Here is a 27,872-nt window from a genome sequence, read left to right as displayed (position 1 = left end):
AGGGCTGACTGCACAAGTGATGGGTCCACAAACCATGGGTCTCGAGGAGAAGGGAGCACCACTGCCTCTACTTGATAATGCTGACATGCCTCTAAACCCTAAATTATGTACCTCAAAGACTGAGGTTAAGGTGGAGGGATGGGAAAGACGGATAGCAGCAGGTCCCTAAAGGACCAGAGTCTTTACTAACTATACTAAACCAGAGCATTGAACTTGGAGCAGAAAGAATGATCCTGATCTCAGCAACAACCTCCAGCTGAGGAGAACCTACAAATCACACTGACCCTGCCCTAACACATCACCTGGAGGCATGGACCAAGGGCACTAACTGAGCACCTTCTGTGTTCCAGGTGTTATGCGGGATAGGGGATGAGTGGCGCAGCCAAGACCACAGAACCAGAATTCTAAGAGGCAAAGGAGACAGGCAGGACTGGAAGGCTGGCTGTCATGACAGAACAGTAGAGGAGGGGCATCTGGGTATTTGATCTGTGTCTGTTCCAACAGTTCTAGGCTGTGTCCCCTGCCTCAGCTGGGATTTCCCCAGATGTGCACCTGCTTGAGGGCAAGAAGGGAACCTACAGGAGGAGGGTCTGTCTATCCGTACATCTGGTCCCCAGAGCAATCCCTTCTCCTTTCTCCCTGTGCCTTTCGCTGCCAGCTGGATAGAGGGCGGGAGGCTGGGGGGAAGGCCAGGACCAAACTGGCCCAGGCCCTTCTCTCTATATCTCCCACTGGCCACCTGCTGTGGGCTGGCAGTCTGGAGGCCCTAGTGCCTTGCATGAGGCATGGCCCAACCCAGCGGTTCAGCAGTGGTGCCTTGAGCCTTGGCAGTACAGGTCACATGCCTCCGGCCCCCGCTGAGCCTCAGATGTCCCACTGTAATGCAGTCCCTGTTCCCAGTGTTCCCTTGCATGCTACTGCCCACTCTACCTACCCCAAGGAGTGGGCAGCCTCCTAAACTCCTTCTAGCAATTTCAGTGTCAGGCCTAGAACCCTGGTAATTCTGGGCTGAGTTCCAGAACCCCTTCTTTGCCTCCCAGGGGTGTTCCCAGAGTCCATTCCAGGCAGTGCCAGTGCCTGGAGCCACGTCCCGAGGCCTGTCCCCTCCAGATCCACTTGCTCCTCATTTTCCCTGCTGCCCAGGAGTCCACCGCCACCTCTGCTGCCCTTCCTGCTGTGTCCCCAGCCCAGCCACCTCCACAGTGGACACAGCAGCTCTGAAATGCCTCCTGCTGTCCCTACCAGTGTCCTCCACTGCTGTCTAAGCTGAGTCCTGTCTCTGCAGCCACCATCGCTGCAACCACCGCTGGTGACTTTGTAGCCACAACCTCAGTGGTGGCTATGGCCCAGGTCACAACTGCCTGGGAGAAGAAGACAAAGAGCAAGAGGCTCTCCATGTGTGCATACCTGTGAGAGATGCAGCAAGGCCTTCTATGATGTCTCCCATCGGAAACCACAGGAGCTGTGGCACTGGGACTAGGAGCTCTGCTGTGCCATGCCCTACCGTGTCCAGTGTGCCCACGGCACCACAAGCAGGAGGACCCCGTGAGCTACTGTGTGTGCGCACAGTCCAGGAGGTGCAGGGCACAAGCCCTAGAGCACAGCAGACAGATAGGAGGAGATACGGGGGAGACACTGACAGGCTCACAGGGTGAGACTCAGACACTTGTGATGGGAAAAGAGACCCTCTGGCACTGAGGGAGGGTTACAAGGAGGGGGACAGCCAGAAGGGAGAATTGAGGGCAGACCCAGTCCTGGGACATCTCAGACCACAGAATATGTGTCAGAGACACAGAAGGCCCACAGACGGACAGACGTGCTGACAGAGATGAAGGTGAAGGAGGCCAAGGTGGAAGGAAGCAGACCGGACTGCAGGGAGGAGGGGCAGGAGCAGACAGAGAGAGAAGGAGGCAGAGGTGCTGCAGAACGGGGGAGCTAGGCAGGGAGGGAGCTGCATATTTGCCCCAAGGGCCTCTTCCCTCTCACCTGGTTCCTGCTGAGCCTGGGCTCCTCTCAGGAGCTGCTGCAGCTGCTGCTGGATGGACCCAGAAAGCGGAGAGGGCGGGGCTGCCTCCCAGTACCCACCTGGGGGTCCCAGAGGCCCTGCATGGATATGAACACTGCCTCCCCTCCCCACCGACAATGCTGCCATGCAAAGAGGCCTGAGCTCAGCCCTCACTTCTGAGGGTTCGTGCAGCCTGACATGCCCAGTGCAGGGGAGTGGGGGCCAAGGAGAAAGAGAAACTGAGGCAGGCAGAAAAGGGAGGCCAACAAGCTCGGGAGAAGGTGCTGGGACAGACTGGTTAGGGATGGCATGGAGGAGAGGGAGGAGAGGTGGAAGCCTGGGACTGGGTCTGCATGGAGAGCTGAAGAAGCACCACAAACAGTATGAGCGAATAACCTATTAGTGATTATCCGTTAATTTGGGGTCAACAGTGTAGACACCTTCTGAGCAGTCATCATCCATGACTACAAGGAGCTCCTCACTAAAGGGCCTCCACAAATACACATATGAATCCACAAAAGGAGAAACTGAGGCAGAGAATTATAACCTTGAGATCAGTATATATGCTGAAACCTAGGTTTTAAGGGACCAGTGATGAAGCAATCAGCCAAGTGTGAAGACATAAGACTTAGCATGTCAAGCTGGACCCTGCCTCTTTCCCCAGGCTTTCTTGGTGCTCTGAGAAGACTAGCTCCCCCAGCTTCTCTCAAGGACACAGAGAGAATTAATGTTCTAAAAACATTAACTCAAGGGGCATTTGGGTGACTCAGTCGGTTAAGCATCTTCATTTGGCTCAGGTCATGATCCTGGAGTCCCTTTGGCTCAGGTCACGATCCTGAGGTCCTGGGATTGAGGCCTAGGTCAGGCTTCCTGCTTCCTTTCCCCATCTGCTCATGTTTTCTCGCTATCATTCTCTCTCTCAAATAAATAAATAAAATCTTGAAGAAAAAAAAATAACATTAACTCAGGCAATCTAAAGGGAAGCTGTTCTCCCAACCCCCTGCTCTGCAACTACTTTTGAAGGTCCCAGAGGCCAGATATATGGTTACAACTAGAATCCAGGGAGTCTCTTTAGCAGCAGGAGGGAGGGAGGATATAGAGAGAACCTTCTGGAGAAGTCCAGCAGAGAAGACCAGGAGGCAAAATCCACCATGTCCATTCCACTCCCATGGATAATTAGAAGTTTACTAAAGTTCAAAATATCCAGGGCTTCCATGTTATTAAAAGCAAGAGCCGGATTTTCTTATCCAAGTTCTTTTCTTCTCCAAGTTTTACCATTTAGCCTTCTCCTCCCCCATGAACACACTTCCTTTATGAAATACACTGCACCAGAATCTGGACTTTAGAAACTGCCTCCACTAAGGATTTCTGAAAAAGAAATTTTGAATACTTTAGAATGAATTTCCTTAGAGCTGGGGTTAGTAAATGCTAGAACCAGAGAAACACACACACACACACAGGTTATAAAGATCATAAATGTTGCTTGTGTCAGTAGGGTACAGATGGCTGACAAGAGAAAATAGGGGGAAAAGCAAGACAATGGAAGCTATTTGTTTCTCTGAAGCTTCCTCTGGCTTCCTCAGACACTATCGGATCCTTGGGAACCTTTTTGTCCAGAGTTCACCACCTACAGAACTAGCCCTGGAAAGAGGCTCTGAAACAGAACCAAAATATTTGAGTACTTTCACATTCAAAGTCAGCTTCTGGAGCTTTCTTTGAGTCTGAGTTTATAATTAGTATCTATCTATACCCAGGAGATGGTGTCTAAGTGTGTTCAACATCCATAATAGAAAAGTAAAATCAAACATTTCAAGGATGTTCTGCTGTCATGGTGAAGAGAAACAAACCAACAGGACATTGGAAGCTACCACAGGAAGGCTGCTGGAGTAGTGGGAAGCATGAGGTTTTGAATCAGGCTGATTTTTGTTAGGATCCAGGCTTTTTTTCAAAACTTTATATACATTTCTTAATTTCTTTTAGCTACAATTCCTTCATTTACATAAAAAAATGTTATCAATAGATAGATATAATGCTACAAAAGCACTTAGTATATAATTATACCTGACTATATTACATTTAGCAACCTTTAGCTGTGATTATCATTTTTTAATTGTGCTATGTTTGTCACCATAAAATACATCATTAGTTTTTGATGCAGTTTTCCAAGATTCATTGTTTACATACAATATCCAGTGCTCCATGCAATACGTGCCCTCCTTAATACTCACCCATTCCCCAACCCTCTCCCTTCTAAAACCCTCAGTTCGTTTCTCAGAGTCTGCAGTCTCTCATGGTTCATCTCCTCTTCTGTTTCCCCCCAATTCACTTTTCCTTTCCTTCTCCTAATATCCTCCATGTTATTCCTTATGTTCCACAAGTAAGTGAAACCGTATGATAATTGACTCTCTCTGCTTGACTTATTTCACTCACCGTAATCTTCCTCTGTCCCATCTGTGTTGATGTTAAAGTTGGGTATTCATCTTTTCTGATAGAGGTAAAATATTACATTGTATATATGGACCATATCTTCTTTATCCATTCATCTGTTGAAGGGCATCTTGGCTCTTTCCACAGTTTGGTTATTGTGGACATTGCTGCTGTGAACACTGGGGTACTGAGGCCCCTTCTTTTCACTACATCTGTATCTTTGGAGTAAATACCCAATAGTACAATTGCAGGGTCATAAGGTAGCTCTATTTTTAATTTCTTAAGGAATCTCCACTTTTCCAAAGTGGCTACACCAACTTGCATTCCCACCAACAATGTAAGAAGGTTCCCCCTTTCTCCACATCCCCTCCAACACGTGTTGTTTACTATCTTGTTAATTTGGGCCCTTTGAACTCACATAAGGTGGTATCTCAATGTGGGTTTGATTTGAATCTCCCTGATGGCTAATGATGAACATTTTTTCATGTGTCCATTAGCCATTTGTATGTTTTCTTTGGAGAAGTGTCTGTTCATGTCTTCTGCCCAGTTTTTCACATGATTATCTGTTTTGTGTGTGTTGAGTTTGAGGAGTCCTTTATAGATCTTGGATATCAGCCCTTTGTCTGTACCATCATTTGCAAATATCTTCTCCCATTCCATGGGTTGCCTCTTAATTTTGTTGACTCTTTCCTTTGCTGTGCAGAAGCTTTTGATCTTAATGAAGTCCCAAAACTTCATTTTTGCTTTTGTTTCCTTTTCCTCTTGAGGCATGTCTTGAAAGAAGTTGCTGTGGCTGATATCAAAGAGGTTACTGCCTATGTTCTCTTCTAGGATTTTAATGGATTCCTCCCTCACATTGAGGTCTTTTATCCATTTTGAGTTCATCTTTGTGTAAGGTATAAGAGAATGGTCGAGTTTCATTCTTCTGTATATAGCTGTCCAATTCTCTCAGCACCATTTATTGAAGAGACTATTGTTTTTCCACTGGATATTTTTTTCTGCTTTATCAAAGATGATTTGACCATAGAGTTGAGGGTCCATACCTGGGCTCTGTACTCTGTTCCATTGGTCTATGTGTTTGTTTTTGTGCCAGTACCATGCTGACTTGGTGATCACAGCTTTGTAATGAAGCTTGAAATCAAACAACGTGATGCCCCCCATTTTGTTTTTTTCTTTTTCAACATTTCCTTAGCAATTCAGGGTCTTTTCTGGTTCTGTACAAATTTTAGGATTGTTTTTCCCAGCACTTTGAAAAATGCTTCTGATATTTTGATCAAGATGGTATTGAAAGTATAGATTTCTCTGGGAAGCATACACATTTTAACAATGTTTATTCTTCTAATCCATTGGCATGCAATGTCTTTCCATCTTTTTGTGTCTTCTTCAGTTCTTTCATGAGTGTTCTGTAGTTCCTCAAGTACAGATCCTTTACCTCTTTGATTAGGTTTATTCCAAGGTATCTTATGGTTTTTAGTGCTATTGTAAATGGAATCAATTTTCTAATTTCCCTTTCTGTATTTTCATTATTAGTGTATAAGAAAGCAACTGATTTCTTTGCATTGATTTTGTATCCTGCCACATTATTGAATTGTTTTATGAGTTCTAGTAGTTTGGGGGTGAAGTCTTTTAGGTTTTCCATATAAAGTATCATGTCATATGCGAATAAAGAGAGTTTGACTTCTTTGCTAACTTGAATAACTTTTATTTCTTTTTCTTGTCTGGTTGCTGTTGCTAGGACTTCTAGTACTATGTTGAACAACAGTAGTGAGAGTGGGCATCCTTGTCCTGATCTCAGTGGGAAGGCTGTCACTTTTTCCTATTGAGAATGATACTCACTGTGAGTTTTTCACAGATAAATTTTATGAGTTTGAGGAATGTTCCCTCTACCCATATACTTTGAAGAGTTTAAATCAGGAATAGATGCCGTATTTTGTTAAATGCTTTTTTTGCATTAATTGAGAGGACCATGTGGTTCTTCTCTCTTCTGTTATTGATTTGTTCTATCACATTGATTGACTTATGAATGTTGAACCACCCTTGAATCCCAGGGTTAAATCCCACCTGGTCATGGTGGATAATCTTTTTAATGTACTGTTGGATCCTATTAGCTAGGATCTTGTTGAGAATCTTGGCATCCATATTCATCAGAAATATTCGTCTGAAATTCTCCCTTTTGATGGGGTCTTTGCCTGGTTTGCCTGCTCGCTTCATAGAAAGAGTCTGGAAGTTTTCCTTCTGTTTCTATTTTTTGAAACAGCTTCAGGAGAATAGGTATTATTTCTTTGAATGTTTGGTAGAATTCCCCAGGGAATCCATCAGGTCCTGGGCTCTTGTTTTTTGGGAGGTTTTTGATCACTACTTCAGTCTCGTTACTAGATATTGGTGTATTTAGCTTGTCAATTTCTTCTTGTTTCGGTATTGGAAGCTTATAGTTTTCCAGGAATGCATCCATTTCTTCTAGGTTGCTTAACTTATTGGTATATAGCTGTTGGTAATAATTTCTGATGATTGTTTCTATTTCCTTTATGCTAGTCATGATCTCTCCCCTTTCATTCATAATTTTATTAATTCAGATCCTTTCTCTTTCTTTTGGTTTAGTTTGGATAATGATTTATTGATCTTATTAATTCTTTCAAATAAATTGATTTATTGATTTTATCAATTCTTTCAACCAGCTCCTAGTTTTGTTGATGCACTCTACTATATCTCTAGTTTCTAAATTACTGATCTCTGCTCTAATCTTAATTATTTCCCTTCCTGTGCATGGAGTTGACTTAATTTGTTGTTGATTCTCCCATTCTTTAAGGTGTAAAGAGAGTTGGTGTATTCTGGATTTTTCAATTTTTTTGAGTGAAGCTTTTATTTCCCCCTTAGCACCACCTTTGCCATATCCCATAAGTTTTGGACCAATGTGTCTTCATTCTCACTGGTTTTCATGAATTGTTTAAGTTCTTCTTTGATTTCTGGTTGATCCAAACATTCTTGAGCAGGATGATCTTTAGCTTCCAAGAGTTTGTATTCCTTCCAAAATTTTTCTTGAGGTTGAGTTCCAGTTTCAAAGCATTGTGGTCTGAGAATATGCAGGGAATAATCTCACTCTTTTGGTATCAGTTGAGCCCTGATTTGTGACCCAATATGTGGTCTATTCTGAAGAAAGTTCCATGTGCGCTCAAGAAGAATGAGTATTCTGTTGTTTTAGGGTGGAATGTTCTTTATATATCTATGAGGTCCATCTGGTCCAATGTGTCTTTCAAAGCTCTTTTTTCTTTATAGATTTTCTTCTTAGATGATCTGTCTGTTGCTGCGAGTGGTGCATTAAGATCCCCTACAATTAATGTATTCATATCAGTATGACTCTTTATTTTGATTGACAGTTGGCTTATGTAGTTGGCTGTTTCCATATTGGAGGCATAAATATTTACAGTTGTTAGATCTTCTTGATGGATAGACCCTTTAAGAATGATGTAGTGTCCTTCTGTATCTCTGACTACAGTCTTTAGCTTAAAATCTAATTTATCTGATATGAGAATCGCTACCCCAACTTTTTTTTGAGGGCTGATGGCATGAAAGATGGTTCTCCATCCCTTCACTTATAGTCTGGATGTATCTTTAGGTTCCAAATGTGTCTCTTGTAAACAGCATATGGATGGGTCCTTCATTTTATCCAGTCTGCAACCCTTGCTGTTTTTTGGGAGCATTTTGGCCATTCACATTGAAAGTGATTATTGAAAGATAAGTTTTTATTGACATCATGTTACCTGTGAAGTCCTTGTTTCTATAGATTGTCTCTGTAAATTTCTGTTCTGTATCACTCTTGGGTTCTTTTTCTTTTATAGAACCCCCGTTAGTATTTTTTATAGTGTCGGCTTGGTGGTCACATACTCTTTTAAACCTTGCCGGTCTTGGAAGGTTTTTATCTCTCCATCCATTTTGAATGTCAGCCTTGTTGGATAAAGTATTCTTGACTGCATGTTCTTCTCATTTAGTGCTCTGAATGGCTTGCCAGTTTTCTGTGGACAGGTCTGATATTATTCTCATGGTCCATCCTCTGTACCTAAGGAATCTCTTCCCCATAGCTGCTCTTGGGACCTCTTATCTAAAGTTATGATTCATGAATTTCAGAATTAAGTGTCTGGAGGTCTTTCTAGATTAGTTGACCTTAGAGGGTGTACTTTCTGCCTCTAGGACACAAACACTATTCCCCAGACTAGGGAAATTTTCATCCAGAATTCACTCAGCTACATTTTCTAGTACTCTCTCTTTCTCCACTCCCTTGGGGATCCCAATATCTCTGATGTTTGACTGTTTCATGGTGTCATTTATTTCTCTAATTCTGTTTTCATGGCTTCTAAGCTGTTTGTTCCAGGCCTCCTGCCAATCCTCCTTTTCTGTCAGTTTATCTTCTAGACCACTAATTCAGTCTTCTGCCTTGGTTACCCTAGCTGTTAGAGTATTTAGATTAGATTGGACCTCACTGATACCATTTTTATCCTTCTGACAGATCAGCCCTCACTTTCACCCTTCGAATTTCTATGTTGCCACTAATCGTCTTCTCCAACCTAGCCATTGCCTGGATAATCGTTACCCTGAATTCCCTTTCTGACACACTGTTTATATCTATATCCAATAGTTCTCTGGAAGAGGGCACAGTCTCTGAATTTTTCCTCTGTTGGGTGTTCCTCCTCCTTGTCATTTTGGTGAGAGGTGGCTAGAGACCGTCCTGGGTCTGTGAGCTGGGGCCCATGCCCATGACTACCCAGTTCCTCCACTTGCCCCTAAACATCTTTTGCTCTGTTTGAGTGCTTTTAACTAGTCTCCAAGTTAATGCTGGTCCCTAATCACGGGGCACTTTCATATTGGGATATTACTTTCCAATGGGTCGCTTCTGGTGGCTTCCTTCCCCTTCTGTTAATCCTCAGATTATCAGTCTGAGCATTCCCACTCCATGTTACCTCTCCACTGATGTCTTCACCCCTGTAGAAATCCAGATGTGTATAATCTTACATCTCAGGCTGATTTCATGAGTGTTCAGAGTGTTCTGGTAGATATTTAGCTCACTTTAGGGGACCAGTTGAAACAGGGTCTCCTACTTCTCCACCATCTTGCCCCTCCTCCTACAGGTTTGTTTGTTTGTTTGTTTTTTCCCCCTTTGGGTAAAATACTCCTTAGTGGAGTCATTCATTGGTAATATGGTAATTCTAATAATTTTTTGAAGAATGTCCATACTGTTTTTCACAGTGGCTGTACCAATTTATATTTTTACCAACAGTGCACAAGGGATCTTATTTCTCCACACTCTTACCAACACTGTTATTTCTTGTTTTTTGATTCTAGACATTCTCACTGGTGTTAAGGTAATACCTCATTGTGGTTTTGATTTGCACTTCTCTGATGATTATTGATGTTAAGCATCTTTTCATATGTCTGTTACCAGCTATATGTCTTTGGGAAAATATCAGGCAGGTCCTCTGCCCATTTTTATTTTGGTTGGTGTTTTGTGTTTTGTTGTTGTTGTTGTTTGGTTGGTTTTTTGGTTACTGAGTTTATGAGTATATATTTTGGATATCAACCCTTTATTGGATAGATTGTGCCTTTCAGATTAACCATGTATATAGCATTCAAAAACATATTGTATATGCACTTAACACTTGATTGAAAGATCCATTTTATAACTCTATATCACAAAATGTTAGAGTAATGAATAAGATGATCAAAACACATAACTTAGTGTAGTCTTGCTGTATAAACATATGAGAATCATAACATTGCCTAAAACCTTGAGAACACAAGTACTCTCTGCCTGGCAGTTTTTAGATCATTTGAATTTAGAATTGAATTTATCTCTTCAGGAAGGAAAAAGGAAACACAAACCAAAGTTGGTGCTGGCAATATGGGCAGTACCTTGAGACATGATTGACATGAAGGCTTGAATCTTAAAGGTACAAAAGAGCTATGTGCTCATATACTAGTTAAATCTAAAAAGCAATTTTAAATTCTTAAACCATTCATTAAAGACTGGTTAAACAATAAGTTAAACAACAGTGAGGTCACTTTACTTAAAATTCAAAGTGCTAAGACAGAGAGGACCAATGGTACTTGGCCCAATTCCTTACCAAAGTTAAGTGAGTGAATATTTCATTCATCTAAAACTGATTTGTGCCCTTCTTTTTAGTGCCCCAGGCAGAGGGATTTCCAGACCTGGACCAGAGTGAATATAACCGTCCTGTTTTAAATTAATCTTTTCTCAAAGGTCACTTCACATGCATTATAATATGTCAAAGGTTATTAGATGAATTCTAAATAAAATACATATTTAACACCATAATTAGAAAACAGATGACTTGCTTTTACTCATTTTATTTATTAGATATTTGTTTTTAAATAGTTAAAAGGCTGTGATATTTAAATACTATAAGAAGCATATATGAAGTCCTCATCACTGTGTATAATTTCTTTACAGCCTTGGGTAGTTTGGAGGGGAGCTGGCTTCATGGCATATCTAATTTTTGTGATAGAAATTATACAAAATAATTTCTTCCTGCATCTTCAGATCCAAAGATTAATAGTATTTTTAACCTGAGTACTTTAGTTTGGTTCAGTAAACATTATCTCTTATGTACTTGGCACTTTACTGAGGTTCCAGATATAACAGTAATTCGGCATGGACCTACCCTCAGGAGGCTTCTATTTTATTTATTTATTTATTTATCTATTTTTAAGATACTTTTTTTTAAAGGATTGTATTTATTTATTTGACAGACAGAGATCACAAGTAGGCAGAGAGAGAGGAAGGGAACCAGGCTCCCTGCTGAGCAGAGAACCCGATGTGGGGCTTGACCCCAGGACCCTGGGATCATGACCTGAGCTGAAGGCAGAGGCTTTAACCCACTGAACCACTTAGATGCCCCTGAGGAGACTTTTTTTTTTAAAGATTTTTTTTTTTATTTATTTGATAGAGATCACAAGTAGGCAGAGAGGCAGGCAGAGAGGGAGACAAGGGGAAGCAGGCTCCCTGCTGAGCAGAGAACCCGACGTGGGGCTTGATCCCAGGACTCTGGGGTAATGAACTGAGCCGAAGGCAGAGGCTTAACCCATTGAGCCACCCAGGCGCCCCACAGGAGGCTTTTATAGTCTCTAGCAGTTGCAGTTTTTAAAAACTGTATTTGAAATTATAAATGAGTATGCCCTTGGTGTTACCCACCAGTGCCAGTGCAACCACTTGTCCTCTTAAGTTCTGAATGGATTTCTGTTCATTCCTTTTATGCACATAAATTGAGAGGCTTATTTTGGGCTCATTTAGTGTGTTTCCATTTTGTAAGAAATTGTAAGAAATATTTTTATTGTATTTTTGCATATTGTATGTTTGTATATTGAATTGTATATCTAATGTATTGTAATTTGGGGGACATGTGTTATGGTGACCAAAATTTTCTTTTAGTTTTCTCATAAGGTACACATTGAAACTGTGTGTGAAAGTAAAGAAAATCTACCTTCAGGAAGAATTTAGAATTTCTAATAAAAAGTCCTTGCCTTTTCCCAGAGACCATTCTAATCAGTCAGTCACAACTGATAAAAGTAAGTAACGTAATAAGAAAAAAATAAAATAACCACTAATTTAAAAAGAAGAAAACTTATTATTCCTGTATTAAAGAACAACTTTAGACTTCCATATGAAATTTAAACATAAAAATTAACGATGAAACCATTACTTAATAATGTAAGTAATTTATTTTTCATTACTTAGTCCCTAAGTTTCCTAATAATTTTACATGGGGTTATGGTGCTGTAACCACAACTCTGTGAGCAATCAAAGTATCTTACAGATCAAAATGTAAACTAAAAAAACTTTTATGCTGTCAGAGGTGAAGTGACTTCCCCCAAATCAGAGAAAATCCATAAATTTGGGATTAAGAAATAGATCTAATCCCTACTCCACACTTCCTATAAGGACTACTACCATTTGAAGAAATACACTCAGCCAAACTGGTGTATGAGATACTCCACTGTTTTTGAATTCTTTGAATTCTTCCATGGGAAAAGGTAGTGTTAATTTAAGGGGAAAGCATTGAAAAGTGAGTAATCTTGTTAGACTAAACTCTCAGTGGAGTATGATGTATTAGTACCTTTAAAAAAATAATTTATGAAGTGATTATCTATTCAAATTTACTTTGTTAGAAGTTGTATGTCTAAATTTAAAGGAAAAATGTTTAGAATGCCATAATTTAGGGGGTAACAGGGTGATGGGAGTTGAGGAAGGCACGTGCTATGATGACACTGGGTGCTATAGTTATCTAATGAGTCATTGAACACTACATCAAAAACTATGTGGCTAACATAGTTAGTGGCTAACAGAACATAAAAAAAATGCTATAATTTTGTAATCCTACTAAAAACAAGGAGATTATAATGGTGATTGTATTATAATTATTTTAGCAAAGGTGCCTTATAAAAATTAAGGATTTTTTTAATGTTCAATTAGCGAACATATAGTACATCATTAGTTTTTGATGTAGTGTTCAATAATTCATTAGTTGCATATTAACACCCAGTGCGCATCACAGCACGTGCCCTCAATACCCATCACCCAGCTACCCCATCCCTCCCCACCCCCCTTTCTGTAATCTTCAGTTTGTTTCCCAGAGTCCAGTCTGTCAGGGTTTTTTGTTTTGTTTTGTTTTGTTTTTGTTTTTTTAAGTAAACTCGACATCCAACCCGGGGCTAGAACTCACAAGGAGATCAAGAGTTGCAGGTTGTTAACTGAGTCCCTTAAGGAGTGTTGTTTTAAAGTCCTGTCCTGCCTTCTTTCTTTGTTCTAAGCATTTATCACATAATTCTAACAACAACTGGTGATTACATTTGAGAATAAAAGGTTTTTGTTTTTGTTCTGTTTTTTTTTTAAGGTGGTGTATATATATATATATGTACATATATATAGAGAATTGACTAATGAAAAGAAAAACGGCTATGATTTCATTGTCAGTGCTGCAGGAATTAACACCAAATATAGACCCTTTTCTCTAAGGCAACAACGTAAGGTGAAATTTCTTGTCTTGCTATGATTATTTTTAACAGTTTATTGTCTTAGTGTAAAACTATAACTTCTAAGAAAGCTGAAAATGGGCCCCTGGGTGGCTCAGTCATTAAGTGTCTGCCTTCAGCTCAGGTCATGACTCCAGAGACCTGGGATCAAACCCCGCATCAGGAAGCCTGCTTCTCCCTCTCCCATTTCCCCTGCTTGTGTTCCCTCTCTCGCTGTGTCTTTGTCAAATAAATAAATAAAATCTTATAAAATTTTTTAAAAACCTGAAAATAGTTTAGTTTATAGTCATGTTTTATTTACAGTAATTCATATTGCCTAAACTCCTTAAGCAGTAAACATCCCAGCATCAGTGTCCTCATAAATGGGACATAACGAGCAGTTCATTTGTCTAAAGGTTGATGAGACGGACACCTACAAAATCTTAGAAATGATTCTTTTAGGAAAACTATCTTGTATTTTCTGTCTTTTAGCATTTGAAGCTCATAAAACTGAGAAATATTATAATTACAAGTTACTGGTCTAAAGTGTAGTCATATGGTTATTGAGTGTTCTTGATGTTCAAAGTCTTAAGAATTTTTCAGTGGGATGGTCCTAGTAGGATTTTGATTCCCTGGAAATTCAGCTGAGTTGTCTAAACTTTGCAGCTGCCTTTTTTTTTTTATCTCTCACTGAAGATCAGCATACCGAGGTGTAAAAATTTGACATGTTCTTTTACTTTAGACCAAAAAAGGCATCTTTCATTTTTCTTCCCACAAATGCTTATCAGGAACATTATTTAGTTTGCTCTGGGAGAAGACGGTGGCCTGAAAGTGGATGCTTCCATGCACACACATCTCTCTGATGTCTGCGCCGTGGATGACATCTGCACTGCATCCTGGAGGCCCGGGCCGGTGTGGCGGGAGGTAAGCTGGCATCCATCATCACACCTTTGTATCTGATTTTTCAGATTCCATCTGACCGTAAAGGAGTCGCTACCAGCAAATCCAAATCTCTGGTCTTCCCACTTAAGTAGGAAGCTGTCCTAGAGTTTTTTGTGACATTTAAAAAAAAAAAAAAAGAATGTTTCCCTTTTGGTAAGTTATTATATAGTGATGGAACACTCTGGGATGTCATATCCTCAAACACTTAGCACCATCCAGTGGAACTCTGTGACGACAGAAATGTTCTGTATGTTTGCAGTGTCCAGTCAGGTAGTTGCTTGTCTCTGTTGAGCCCTTAAAATGGGCTGAATGTGACTGAGGAGCTGAATATAATTTTATTTACATTTAAGTTTAAATAGCTGCATGTGTCTAGTGATTACCAAACTGGATGGCACACTTTTAGATGAATAAGCAACATACTGAAGTATAAACCATGTAGATGATGACCCTGTGAGATCCTGATGACCTCAGTTCCATGCTTGTGGGAATTAGGACTGAAAAACTTCCCCGTAGTGAACAGCCTTCCTCAGCTGAACAACTCCATCCAATTGGATGTCCACATCCTGCTGCCCTCACAGTGCTGCCTGCCTCCTTGGAATGGAGCAGAAATCCTCAAGGAAGATACTCAGACTGCAGCCTTAGGGCAGGTGGTCTTAGGAGGAGTAGAGACACACGTAGACTTTACAGATAAAAGAACCAGGCAACACACAGTGAAAGACCAGATCTGCAGGCAGGTTTTACTCCTTCAGATTAACTGTGGAGTGTGAAGTAGCAGAAAGGCTAGATGCAGTCTGAGAGGGACCTTCAACACTGTGTGTGTTTTGACAAACAGCAGAGATAACAGTAATAGGAAGGGTGCTTTCAGCCTGTTTCTAAAGTGCTGGCTTGTTTTCAATTTTCCCCCTTAGTCATTCTCTATCAATTCTGTGGACTGTCATCAACCCTCAATTAGAAATTGGGAATTTGTAGATTTGGGTTTTTTTTTTTTTTAACATTTTAAACCTTGTAGGATAAATTATATCTTTAATAGGGGTCAGACTCTTCTATAAGAAATATTCAAAAATAAACAGGTGTTTCTTGTTTTGAGTGAATCTAATAGACCTGTGTCTTAATTTGTAGAAGCAATAAATAAGTACACTAATTAGTTTTATATGATCCAAGACCCAAACTGAAGGGACTCTTGAGGCTGTAGACCGTCAGTAATGGTGCAGTAGTGTAACACCGCTGGCCACCCCAGTGAGCTGTTCTCTAGTGTTGTGCTGTTTGCTCTGCTCCCTGCCCACAGAATCCCCTTCACTTAATCAAACTGATCTTGTTTATACACAGAAGACTGACTTAAAAATAAAAAAATTATCGGGGCACCTGACTGGCTAAGTCAGTTAAGCATCTGACGCTTGTTTCACAGCTCAGGTCATGATCTCAGGGTTGGGGGCTCTGGCTCCATGTCCGGCTCTGCGCTGGGCATTGAACCTGCTTAGGATTCTCTCCCTCAGCCCCTTCCTGCTTGCACTCTTTCTGTCTCTCAAAAAAATATATTACTGATCCTTGTGAACTGTCATATAAATCAAATCTTTTTTAAAAAATCTGACTTATAAAAAAAAATTAGTATTCTTACCTTAGTGTAGCCTGAAATATTTTAATTATTTTTAAATGAGCACTTTTTTTTTAAAGATTTTATTTATTTATTTGACAGAGATCACAAGTAATCAGAGAGGCAGGCAGAGAGAGGAGGAAGCAGGCTCCCCGCGGAGCAGAGAGCCTGATGCAGGGCTTGATCCCAGGGCCCTGGGATCATGACCTGAGCCGAAGGCAGAGGCTTTAACCCACTGAGCCACCCAGGCGCCCCTATTTTAATTATTTTTAATGGCGAGTTTATTGAAACATACAGAGTTGGTATCATCCTTTAATTTTAAAGGCAGTAATTTGTAAAGAATTATCAGATACCAAAATCGGTTTGGTTAGTGTGGACTGGTGACTGCTTCTATGGCATAGACAATCAACTAGTCCTCTATCTCACTAGACGTAGCCAATCTCAAGGGCTGTCAGCATTGAAACCCTTTAAGGAATTTTGTAAGAAATCTTTAAAGTAAGAACAATGAAAAATTTTCTCACTTTTTTTCTTCCAGATGAGGCTGTGGACCCAGGCTAGACAGATGGGATGGTATGCAGTGAAGTGCATGGCTGCGGCTAGTTTACAAGAATCTATTGACAATGGACTTCAGCTTTGAACTGTTTGCTCACGTAGCAAAATTTTTTAACTATAAGGTAAGATTCTAGAAAAGCAAATCAGTGTCTTTTTCTGCTTGTTAGTCTTGTAACTAATTGCCTATTCTCTCATTGATTTTACATGGCTTTCATCATTTTAGAAAAATATCACCCATTTCCTAGTTCTTGTAAATCAAGCCTGCTATTATTGCTGGCCTTAATTCCTAATTATTACCTACCTTCCTGGTTTACTATTTTATAATTAAAGGGGAAAAAAAAATTTTCAGATTTGTTCCCTGTTGGTGCATTTCTGCACTTACTTGAGATTCATTCTTGCTTTCTGAGGGGAACTCACAGCTATTGTACTCAAGAATGAACCAGTTGCTTTGTCATGCATATTTTTTTACTCCTCTTTACATTACTGAGGCAAGTCTTTTCTTCATAATTTACTGATGAGTAACACACGTACATAAGGTTTAAGGAGATTAATTTGCTTGTGAAAGATCTAACTCAGTTCCTTATTATATCTTTAAGTCATGACTCTAGGCCAATGTAGTCCAGAGCCTACATCTTTAATTCACTAGGTACTTCTAATGATCATAGAGATTGTGTGGTAGTGTCATCTGTACAATAAATGCAATGTCATTCAGATGTTTTCATTGTGATTCTCTCCTCTGACACTTTTAGTTGTAAAATTTTGTGAATAGATTTTTTTGTACTGGCCATTCTAGCATAACACAAAGTAAAGGCATATCATTCCTTTTTTGGTACTCACTAGAATAACTTTATCATCTCTGTATACAGGTCATATTGCTGGGAAAATAAAACCCACAGATGTTAGATTCAGATCATGAATTAATGCTGGATGTACCACCAAAGGACAAGAATTCAGCAAAGTCGTCAAGCAACTGGACAAATTATGGGAGCTGTCTTAGTTGGTGAAACTGATTTAGGAGAAACATGAAAACTTAATTTTAAATCAGATGGATCTTTCATCATATGGAGAAGAACAGCTAGATCCAAATATTGATTTAGAAGATTATATAATTCTTAAAATGCATCTTTTTAATGAAAATGAAGTTCCACAAATAATTCTAAAATTTATATGGAACCAGAAAAGACCTTGAATAACCAAAGGGATATTGAAAAAGAAAGCCAAAGTTGGTGGCATCACAATTCCGGACTTCAAGCTCTATTACAAAGCTGTCATCATCAAGACAGCATGGTACTGGCACAAAAACAGACACATAGATCAATGGAACAGAATAGAAAGCCCAGAAATAGACCCTCAACTCTATGGTCAACTAATCTTCAACAAAGCAGGAAAAAATGTCCAATGGAAAAAAGACAGCTTCTTCAATAAATGGTGTTGGGAAAATTGGACAGCCACATGCAGAAAAATGAAATTTCCTTTTCCTTACACCACACACAAAAATAGACTCAAAATGGATGAAGGACTTCAATGTGAGAAAGGAATCCATCAAAATCCTTGAGGAGAACACAGGCAGCAACCTCTTCGACCTCAGCTGCAGCAACATCTTCCTAGGAACATCGCCAAAGGCAAGGGAAGCAAGGGCAAAAATGAACTATTGGGATTTCATCAAGATCAAAAGCTGTTGCACAGCAAAGGAAACAATTAACAAAATCAAAAGACAACTGACAGAATGGGAGAAGATATTTGCAAATGACATATCAGATAAAGGACTAGTGTCCAAAATCTATAAAGAACTTAGCAAATTCAACACCCAAAGAACAAATAATCCAATCAAGAAATGGGCAGAGGACATGAACAGACATTTCTGCAAAGAAGACATCCAGATCGCCAACAGACACATGAAAAAGTGCTCCATATCACTTGGCATCAGGGAAATACAAATCAAAACCACAATGAGATACCACCTCACACCAGTCAGAATGGCTAAAATCAACAAGTCAGGAAATGACAGATGCTGGCGAGGATGCGGAGAAAGGGGAACCCTCCTACACTGTTGGTGGGAATGCAAACTGGTGCAACCACTCTGGAAAACAGCATGGAGGTTCCTCAAAGTGTTGAAAATAGAACTGCCCTATGACCCAGCAATTGCACTCCTGGGTATTTACCCTAAAGATACAAACATAGTGATCTGAAGGGGCACGTGCACCCGAATGTTTATAGCAGCGATGTCCACAATAGCCAAACTATGGAAAGAACCTAGATGTCCATCAACAGATGAATGGATAAAGAAGAGGTGGTATATATACACAACGGAATACTATGCAGCCATCAAAAGAAATGAAATCTTGCCATTTGCGACAACATGGATGGAACTAGAGCGTATCATGCTTAGTGAAATAAGTCAAGCGGAGAAAGATAACTATCATATGATCTCCCTGATATGAGGAAGTGGTGATGCAACATGGGGGCTTAAGTGGGTAGGAGAAGAATAAATGAAACAAGATGGGATTGGGAGAGAGACAAACCATAAGTGGCTCTTAATCTCACAAAACAAACTGAGAGTTGCTGGGGGGAGGGGGTTGGGAGAAGGGGGGTGGGGTTATAGACATTGGCGGGGGGTGGGGGTGTGCTTTGGTGAGTGCTGTGGGGTGTGTGGACCTGGCGATTCTCGGACCTGTAGCCCTGGGGATAAAAATATATGTTTATAAAAAATTAAAAATTAAAAAAAAAAATGAAGTTCCATACAACACACGGAAGTCTCAATAAGGTAAATGCACTGATTTAATGAAGAATACAAAAGTGATAATGATTTCAGTGGGAAAGTATTAAAATATAAATAAAATTGCAAAGATCACATAATTTTTTTTTTAATATTTTATTTATTTATTTGAGAGAGAGACAGTGAGAGAGAGCATGAGCGAGGAGAAGGTTAGAGAGTGAAGCAGACTCCCCATGGAGCTGGGAGCCCGATGCGGGACTCGATCCCGGGACTCCGGGATCATGACCTGAGCCGAAGGCAGTCGTCCAACCAACTGAGCCACCCAGGCGTCCCAAGATCACATAATTTAAAGTTACTTTTTCCAATACAAAATTGACTACTTTATATGTAAGGATATAAGTTACTTCTGATTTAGCCTTGGAGCAGATTTAGCTAGGTTATTATGTACTTAGCCAATATCTTGGTCTGGAATGCCCGCCTCATTCTTTAGTTATGACAGAAAGGATTATATGGTTTCAAGAGGTTTGTTGTTTTGTTTTACTTAAGAGATATAGCAATAGCTTCCTTGCTAATATCATTTTTATTGATAACTTATTCCTTTTACATTTGGATTCTACAGCTGTTAGGAGCTGAAATCACTCCCTTTCTGTGATAGGCCTATGTAAAATATTCCATGTAACACTGCTATCAGAAGGTATGTCAAGGGATCAAGGATTTAAGATATGTGAACTCATTCTTTTTTTGAGAGGGGGAATCTAATTTTATTTTTTTAATTTAATTTTTTTTCAGTGTTCCAAAATTCATTGTTTATGCACCACACCCAATGCTCCATGCAATACGTGCCCTCCTTAATACCTACCACCAGGCCCTCCCAACTCCCCATTCCCCTCCCCTCCAAAACCCTCTGTTTCTCAGAGTCCACAGTCTCTCATGGTTCGTGCCCCCTCCAGTTTCCCCCAACTCACTTCTTAAATATTTTGCATTAAAATTATTTTTCTCAAAAAAAAAAAAAATTATTTTTCTCCATACTGTAAATTTACATAATTCATGATCTTGAATTTTCAAGTCTTTAATACTTTGGATATAAGTTCCGTATGTATAAAATATTAATAAAATTGTCTTAAACTTTTAACTACAAAATACTGTTGTATGCATGCATAAACCGCTTTCTTGGAAAATTTAGAAACATTCATGCATCATCAATTTTTCTCTTCTTAGTCCCTGTATGCTTAGACTGCTGAAGCATGTTTGCAGACTTCTGGAAGTTACTTGAATTTTTTTCTTCCCTTTTTTTATCAGCTCCTTCAAAAGAATGACAAGTTTGAGGTGATTCCATCTACAAATAAAAACAAAGCAAAACACTCTGGTCAAAACTCAGCTGTTCCATTTTCTTTCCAGATTAATAAACCCATTCACTGGTCCTTCATATGAGCCCTATCCTGAAGGGATATGCTATCAGAGACACAGTGGTACATGGCATGCTTTTGCAGGCTTGAGAGTTATTTAATATGTGAGTCATTGGTTCTCGACCTCTGCTGCACAGGCCAACTTCTCTTAACCACTGTTGATCAACCAGGGTAGAGAATATTGCAAATTAGACAACACTAAAATGGATTTTTCACATTCTAAAAGGTTGAAAAGCCTAGTCTATATTAAAAGGTAGACTAGTTTAAATTATTAATAGCTCTACAGAAAGCAAAGGTATGTTTTCTCTCTTCCATGCTCAGATTCTAAGAAGAAAACTGCTTCTCTCTTCTTGTGTTCCACTGGACCCAGAACAGTATCCCTTAAGCTCTGCTGTGTTTTTTTCAGTATGTAGAAATTAACAGGCAGTTACCCTGAAACAGGTCTCTGTGGGCTTCTTTACTTGCATGGTTATGACATGTGCCTCATTATTCAGAAGATTAGCTTTAGGTCCTATTTTCAAATATGAAATGGTAGCATATGCTGTAAAACTGTAGTCTTCTCTGTGGAAGATAAAGGCCAAAAATCAGAAAGGTTTTCAGAAATTATTTTAAAAAACCCAAATTTATTTAAAAAAAAAAACCATAAATGGAATAATTATAATACACTGATAGGGAATAAAACTTGCACAAAACAAATACTTTCTATAAGCTGCATTTTTTTTTTTTACTTGGCAGTGATCAAAGTTGGATTGTATTAAGTAAATTTTATATGACATTTAACAGTTTTACATGAAACAACCAGAAAACTACTTATTCTGTTGCAGTTATAAGAAACAATCATAAAGACAACACCAAAGGACAAGAAATGGATTTGTATATACTTAAGATACTGCTGTAGAAGAAGGTGTGCAATAATTTTCTCCAGGTCTTCACGAGGAAGTTTGGGAGGAACAACACCTGCCACTCTCAATTTTGCTGCACCCTTTCCCATCCAAGAATCAATCAGTTTCAGTGGAGTGAGCTTTTCATTCAGGTCCTCTGCCTGCTTCAGGATCTTGATTAGATCTCTGCAGTGTGCTGTGACATTCTTCCTTTCACATGCTATAATGAGACCACCAACTGGGATTTAGAAATTAGAGCAAGAACAGGCTAGTCGAAGTGGTTTAAACTGAGTCATCAACATCAGCCACCCTAACTGTTGCATTCTGCATTAGAACTAGGCTATTCCTTAAGTCTGTCACCGAACTAAGTTACAGTCTTTGTAAGACATTATTGAATTTGCAGTGATCTAAAGGAAATAAGCTGGTCACCAGAAGGCCTTGGGTATGCTCTATGAACCAGAATGTGTGCCAGACATGACAGATTTGTAAGAAAATCAATCTGTTTTTTTGTATTTACTCGGTTTGTGCTCACTAAGCAATATTTTGAAAACTATGGCTTCCTCTGTACTCTGATTTAGAGACAGAATGTCCTGGTCAGATTCCTAATTATCGATTCTAGTACTTTGTTTTTTATATATATATATATATTAATCAACTCTCATACAAGTTTCTCTACCTGCAGTGAAAATTACATTGACCTTCACCCAAGACATCAAAACCATGAGGGAACTGGTTATTCCAACTCTTCAGACACAACACAGGATGAGAAAAGTTAAAATACAGCACCAAAACACTGCTAAATTAGTGTCTGAATGGTTAGCCATTATCTAGATCAGAAATGATTGACCATAATCTTTCCTTTGTATTAAATTTCTCTTCCCAATCAGTGAGTAGCCTTTTTTTATAAGAGCATTATACCACTCAGAATTTAAACCTTCCTTCACTTCTTAATAATTTAACATGCCTATAATATAGCAATGTAAGATATGTACATCCACATAGCACTTTTCCTTTTATTTACCTTTGCTTTAAAACTTTTATTACTTTTAAATCTAGAAAATGCTATTCACAGCTTACTTAATCCATTCTGGGGCCTAATATTGCCCTCCTATAGTCCTAGCTATATATATTAGCCTGTTAAGTTTAAAGAACAATGAACTAGGGAGTATTCTAGTCCAAGATGGTGACACAGGGAGATCCTAAACTCTCCTCCACTGGCGCACCAAATCTATTTATAGGCAATTCCTCCTGAAAAACAGAACTGAGGGCTGACTGAACAGCTTCTGTACAAGACAGACCACCCAGAGAACAGCCAAGAGAGACTGAGACGTGGTAACAAAGGGTGACCCCACCTCTGATGCTGCAGGCTGCAGTGCAGAGAATAGTTTAATGAGGTACCAGGAGCAGATATGTATGTCTACTGTGGGCCACAGAAAATAAAAGCCATGGCTTAAAAGAGCAACCAGAATATAAAGGAACTAGCCATTGAGCCCTGCTAACTGGCAAGGGAGCTGTTGCAATGGTCTCTGGGTGGGAGGGTCCAGTGAATGCCACAGTTTATGTTACCCTGACAGCATAAATGGGAGCAGGGTCCAGGTGTCCTAACCAGCCTACCACCTCAGTGAGTCCTGGGCCCCCAACCCACACCAACCCCAGCTGTCCCACAAGGACAGCTTCGGGCCTGTACCACTTTGGCTTCAGATAGCTTTCTAGGGAAATCTCTAGCTTCCCTGCCAGGACAACCTGGCTTGAACTCACTTCAGCTGTCCTTCCAGGGCACCATCTGTGCAGAGAGCCCTAAGAATGCCCCAGCCCACACCCTTACAGCTACAGCTGACCTGCGAGGTCGTCCACTGCACAAAGCACCCAGGGACCTCCCCAACTAACAACCCACCATAGCTCTAACTGCCCTCACCAGGGCACCTTCTGTGCATTCAAGAATAACCTAATTTATACCCACTTTAGTTTCAGCCACCCTGCCAGGGCGCCCTATGCATAGAGACTCAGGAATGCTCCAGCCCACACCCACTTAAATTCCAACCATCCCACCAAAGCGACCCCACTACAGAGTCCCCTGAAACCTCCAACCCATGCAAGCCACAGCTGTAGTCCATCAACAAAACTCACCAGGCATATACTATCTACATACACAGGACAACTACAAACCAAGACCATTCCTTCAAATTTGGGGTAAGTAGCAGCTACTGGCTAATTTATGGAAACAAATACAAAGTCATGCAAAAAATGGGGAAACAAGGGAATATGCTCCAAATTGAAAAAGACAAAATCTCAAAAAAAAAAAAAAAACTTAATGAAATGGAAATAAACAATATGCCTGACAAAGACCTAATGATCTTAAAAATGCTTCTTGGACTGAAGAATAAAAAAACTCTAAAAACTTCAACAAAGAGCTGGAAAATACAAAGAACCAGAGCTGAATAGTATAACAACTGAAATAAAAAATACATTAGAGAGACTCAACAGTTGATTAATGGATGCAGAAGAACAGATCAATGATCTGGAAGATGGATTAATGGATAGCATCCAGGCTGACCAGCAATAATAATTTTTCAAAATGAGGATGTTAAGGGATCTGTCAGATAATATCAAGTAAGCAGTCATATTATAAGTGTCCCAGAAAGAGAATAAAGGGGCAGAAATTTGAAGAAATAACTGAAAACTTCCCTAAGGAAGTTCAGGAAACACATAGAGCCCCTTAACAAAATGAACTCAAGAAGGTCCACACCACAAAATTAAAATGTCAGAGGTTAAAGAGAAAATTGTAAAAGTAAGAAACAAAAAGTTACCTACAAGAACAACCACGTAAGACTACTGGCTGATTTTTTGGCAGAAACTTTGCAGGCCAAAAGAGTGTGGCATGATACAGTCACAGTGCTGACAGAGAAAAAACCTACAATCAAGAAAATCAACCTACAATCAAGACTATCATTCAGAATTGAAAAAGAGAGAGAGCTCACAAACAAAACATCAAGAAGTTAATCATCACTAAACTGGCCTTATGAGAAATGCTTAAGGGACTACTTTAAGTGGAAAGAAAAAGCCACAATTAGATGTAAGGAAATTACCATTAAAAAGATAGGGGCGCCTGGGTGGCTCAGTGGGTTAAAACCCCTGCCTTTGGCTCAGGTCATGGTCCCAGGATCCTGGGATCGAGCCCCACATGGGGCTCTCTGCTTGGCGGGAAGCTTGCCTCTCCTCCCCCACCCCCCATCTGCCTCTCTGCCTACTTGTTATCTCTGTCAAATAAATAAATAAAATCTTTAAAAAAAAAGAAAGAAAGAAAACATGGCAGCATATACATAAACCATGAAGGGGGTGTGAAAAAGAAGTTCTTTTAGAATGCATTCAAGCTTAAATGACCATCATCTAATATACACTGCTTTGTACTTAGAATGTTATATATGAAGCTCATGGTAACCATAAACACAACACGTGTAATAGGTAAAATAAAGGGAAAAAAATATAGTATACAGAATATAATCAGTGGTACTGTAACAGTGTTGCATGGTGACAGATGGTTGCTACACTTGCGATGGGCAGAGGATAACTTACAGAGTTGCTGAATCACTATGTTGTACATCTGAAACCAGTGTAACATTCCATTAACTCAAATAAATGAAAAGAAATAAGAAATTTTTTAAAATAGGGACATCGGTTGGCTTGTCAGTGCAGGATGCAACCTTCGATCTCAGGATTGTGAGTTTGAGCCCCAAACTGGGCATAAAGATTACTTTTTAAAAAATTTTTTAAAATAAAAAGGCAAACTTAAATGTGGGAAAAAAAGTAGTGATAGAAAGCCAAACATAACACCACAGAAAGTCATCAATCACAAAGAAAGCAAGAAAACTACAAAAACAACCAGAAAACAATCAACAAAGTGGCAATAAATACACAGCTATCAATAATTACTTTAAATGTAAATGGTTTAAATTTTCCACTCAAAAAACATAGGATGCTGGAATTAATTAAAAAAATAAGACTCAAAATGAGAAAATAAAAAAAAAAATAAGACTCAGGGTGCCTGGGTGGCTCCGATGGTTAAGAATCTGCCTTCCACCTAGGTCTTGATCCCAGGGTCCTGAGACTGAGTCCCACATCCAGCTCCCTGCTCAGTGGGGAGTCTGCTTCTCCCTCTCCATCTGCTGCTGCTCTCTCTCACTCTCTTTCAAATATATAAATAAAATCTTAAAAAAAAAAAAAAGACTCATCTATGTGCTGCCTATAAGAGACTTACTTCAGACCTAGACACATACAGATTAAAAGTGAAGGGATGGAAAAACATAGGCAAAATGGAAGCAAAAAGAAAAGCCAAGTAGCAGTACATCAATCAGACAAAACAGACTTTAAAAAAACAAGGACTGTAACAGAAAGGAACCAATCCAACAAGAAGATATAAGAAATGTAAATATTTACGCACCCAACATAGGAGCATGTAAATACATAAATATAACCAAAGAGAGAAACTGACAGTAATACAATAACAGAAAGGAACATTACCACACCACTTATATCAAGGGGTAGATCATCCAGGCAGGTCAACAAGGAAACTGTCTTTGAATGACACATTAGATTAGATGGACATAATATATATAGAACATTCTATCCAAAAAGAGCAGATTACACATTATTTTTAAGTGTACCTGGAGCATTCTCTGGGACCTAACACATTAAGGAACAAAATAACTCTCAATAAATTTAAGACCATGGAAATCCTCATTCAACTTTTCCAACTATAACAGTATGAAACTAGAAATCAATCACAGGAAAAAAATTAGGAAACACACAAATATGTGGAGGCTAAAATGCTGCTATGCAATGAATGTGTCAACAGGTAAGGACTTTAAAAAAATACATGGGGACAATAAAAATGCACACACAACTGTCTAAAATCTCTGGGGATGTCTGTAAACTAGAAATCAAAATAAATTTGAAATTAAAAAATCATCTTTGGACAAAGCAAAAGCAGCTGTTTGTTTTGTTTTCTTTTAAGAGGGAAATTTATTATTGATACCAGACTAACTCAAGAAAAATCTTCAATAAACAATCTAACCTTATACCTAAAGGAGCTAGAAAAAGAACAAAACCCAAGGTAAGTAGAGGAAGAAAATAATGAAAATCAAAGCAGAAAGAAATGAAATAGACACTAAAAGAAAGAAAAGATTGAGGAAACTAAAAGCTGGATCTCTGAAATGGTAAATGAAATTGATAAACTTTTACCCACACATTTTCAAGAAAAAACAAGAGGACCCATATAAAATCAGAAATGAAAGCAAAGTAAAAACTGACACCACAGAAATACAAAGGACTGTCAGAGAATATTATGAAAAATCAGATGCTAACAAATTGGACAACCTAGAAGAGATGGATAAATTGCTAGAGACATGATTTTCTGAAACTGAATCAGGAAAAATCAAAGTCTGAACAGACTAAGTACCAGTAACAACATGCAAAAGTGATAATCAAAAAACTACCAATTAACAAAGATCCAAGACCAGATGGGTTCACAGATGAATTCTACCAAACATGTATCTCCACAAACTGTACCAAAAAACAGAAAAAGGAAAGCTTCCAAATAAATTTCATGAGACCATAATTACACTGATACCAAACCAAACACAACACACAAAAAGAAAGCTACATGCCAATATAACCTATGCATACAGATGCAAAATTTCTCAACAAAATATTAGCAAATCACATTCAACAACACATTAAAAGGATCATTCACCAGAATGAAGTGGTATTTAGTCCCAGGATACACAGATGCTTCGATATTTGCAAATCAATCAATGTGATACTCATTTACAAGAGGCAGAATAAAAGCCATGTATCATCTGAATAGATGCAGGAAAAGCATCTGACAAAATTCAACAACTATTCATGATAAAAACTCCATAGGTGTAGAAAGAATGTACTTCAACATAATAAAGGCCATACATGAAGAATCTAGAGCTCACATTACACTCAGTGGTGAAAAACAGCTTTTTCTCCAGAGTTAGGAGCAAGACAAGGATGTCTACTTTTACTCAACATAATACTGGAAGTCCTAGCCACAGCAAGAAAAAGAAATAAACCCATATTGGTAAGGAAGAAGTTAAAATATCACTATTTGTAGGTGACATGATACTATACATGGAAAAACTTAAAAGACTCCACTAAACTATTAGAATAAATGAATTCAGTAAGTTGCAGGATACAAAATTAATACATAGAAATCAGTTACATTTTTATACACTAATAACAAAGTAGCAGAAAGATAAAGAGACCATTCCATTTATAATTGCAACAAACATAATAAAATACCCAGGAATAA

The 27,872-nt window shown here is 39.2% G+C and overlaps 1 protein-coding gene and 1 pseudogene across 1 annotated transcript in view; one reads left to right on the top strand and one right to left on the bottom strand.

The window, feature by feature from the left end:
- LOC116593519 overlaps nucleotides 1–19,877 on the top strand; it is a 31,123-nt pseudogene extending 11,246 nt beyond the window's left edge.
- Nucleotides 19,878–20,350: 473 nt separating this feature from the next.
- The window catches only part of RECQL (RecQ like helicase), a 55,460-nt gene continuing 47,938 nt past the window's right edge, over nucleotides 20,351–27,872 (bottom strand). Inside the window, exons 13-15 of the mRNA XM_032347712.1 lie at nucleotides 21,539–21,758; nucleotides 21,089–21,218; nucleotides 20,351–20,587 (exon numbers count right to left, since the gene is read on the bottom strand). Coding sequence (XP_032203603.1) covers nucleotides 20,441–20,587; nucleotides 21,089–21,218; nucleotides 21,539–21,758 — 497 coding nt within the window. The 3' untranslated portion in view covers nucleotides 20,351–20,440. The remainder of the gene's footprint in view (nucleotides 20,588–21,088; nucleotides 21,219–21,538; nucleotides 21,759–27,872) is intronic.

The sequence above is a fragment of the Mustela erminea genome, chromosome 6 (genome assembly GCF_009829155.1).
Source record: "Mustela erminea isolate mMusErm1 chromosome 6, mMusErm1.Pri, whole genome shotgun sequence".
In the NCBI taxonomy this organism is placed as follows: domain Eukaryota; kingdom Metazoa; phylum Chordata; class Mammalia; order Carnivora; family Mustelidae; genus Mustela; species Mustela erminea.
The sequence above is the reverse complement of the archived record's forward strand: the minus strand, read 5'-3'. Positions and strand labels throughout refer to the sequence as shown.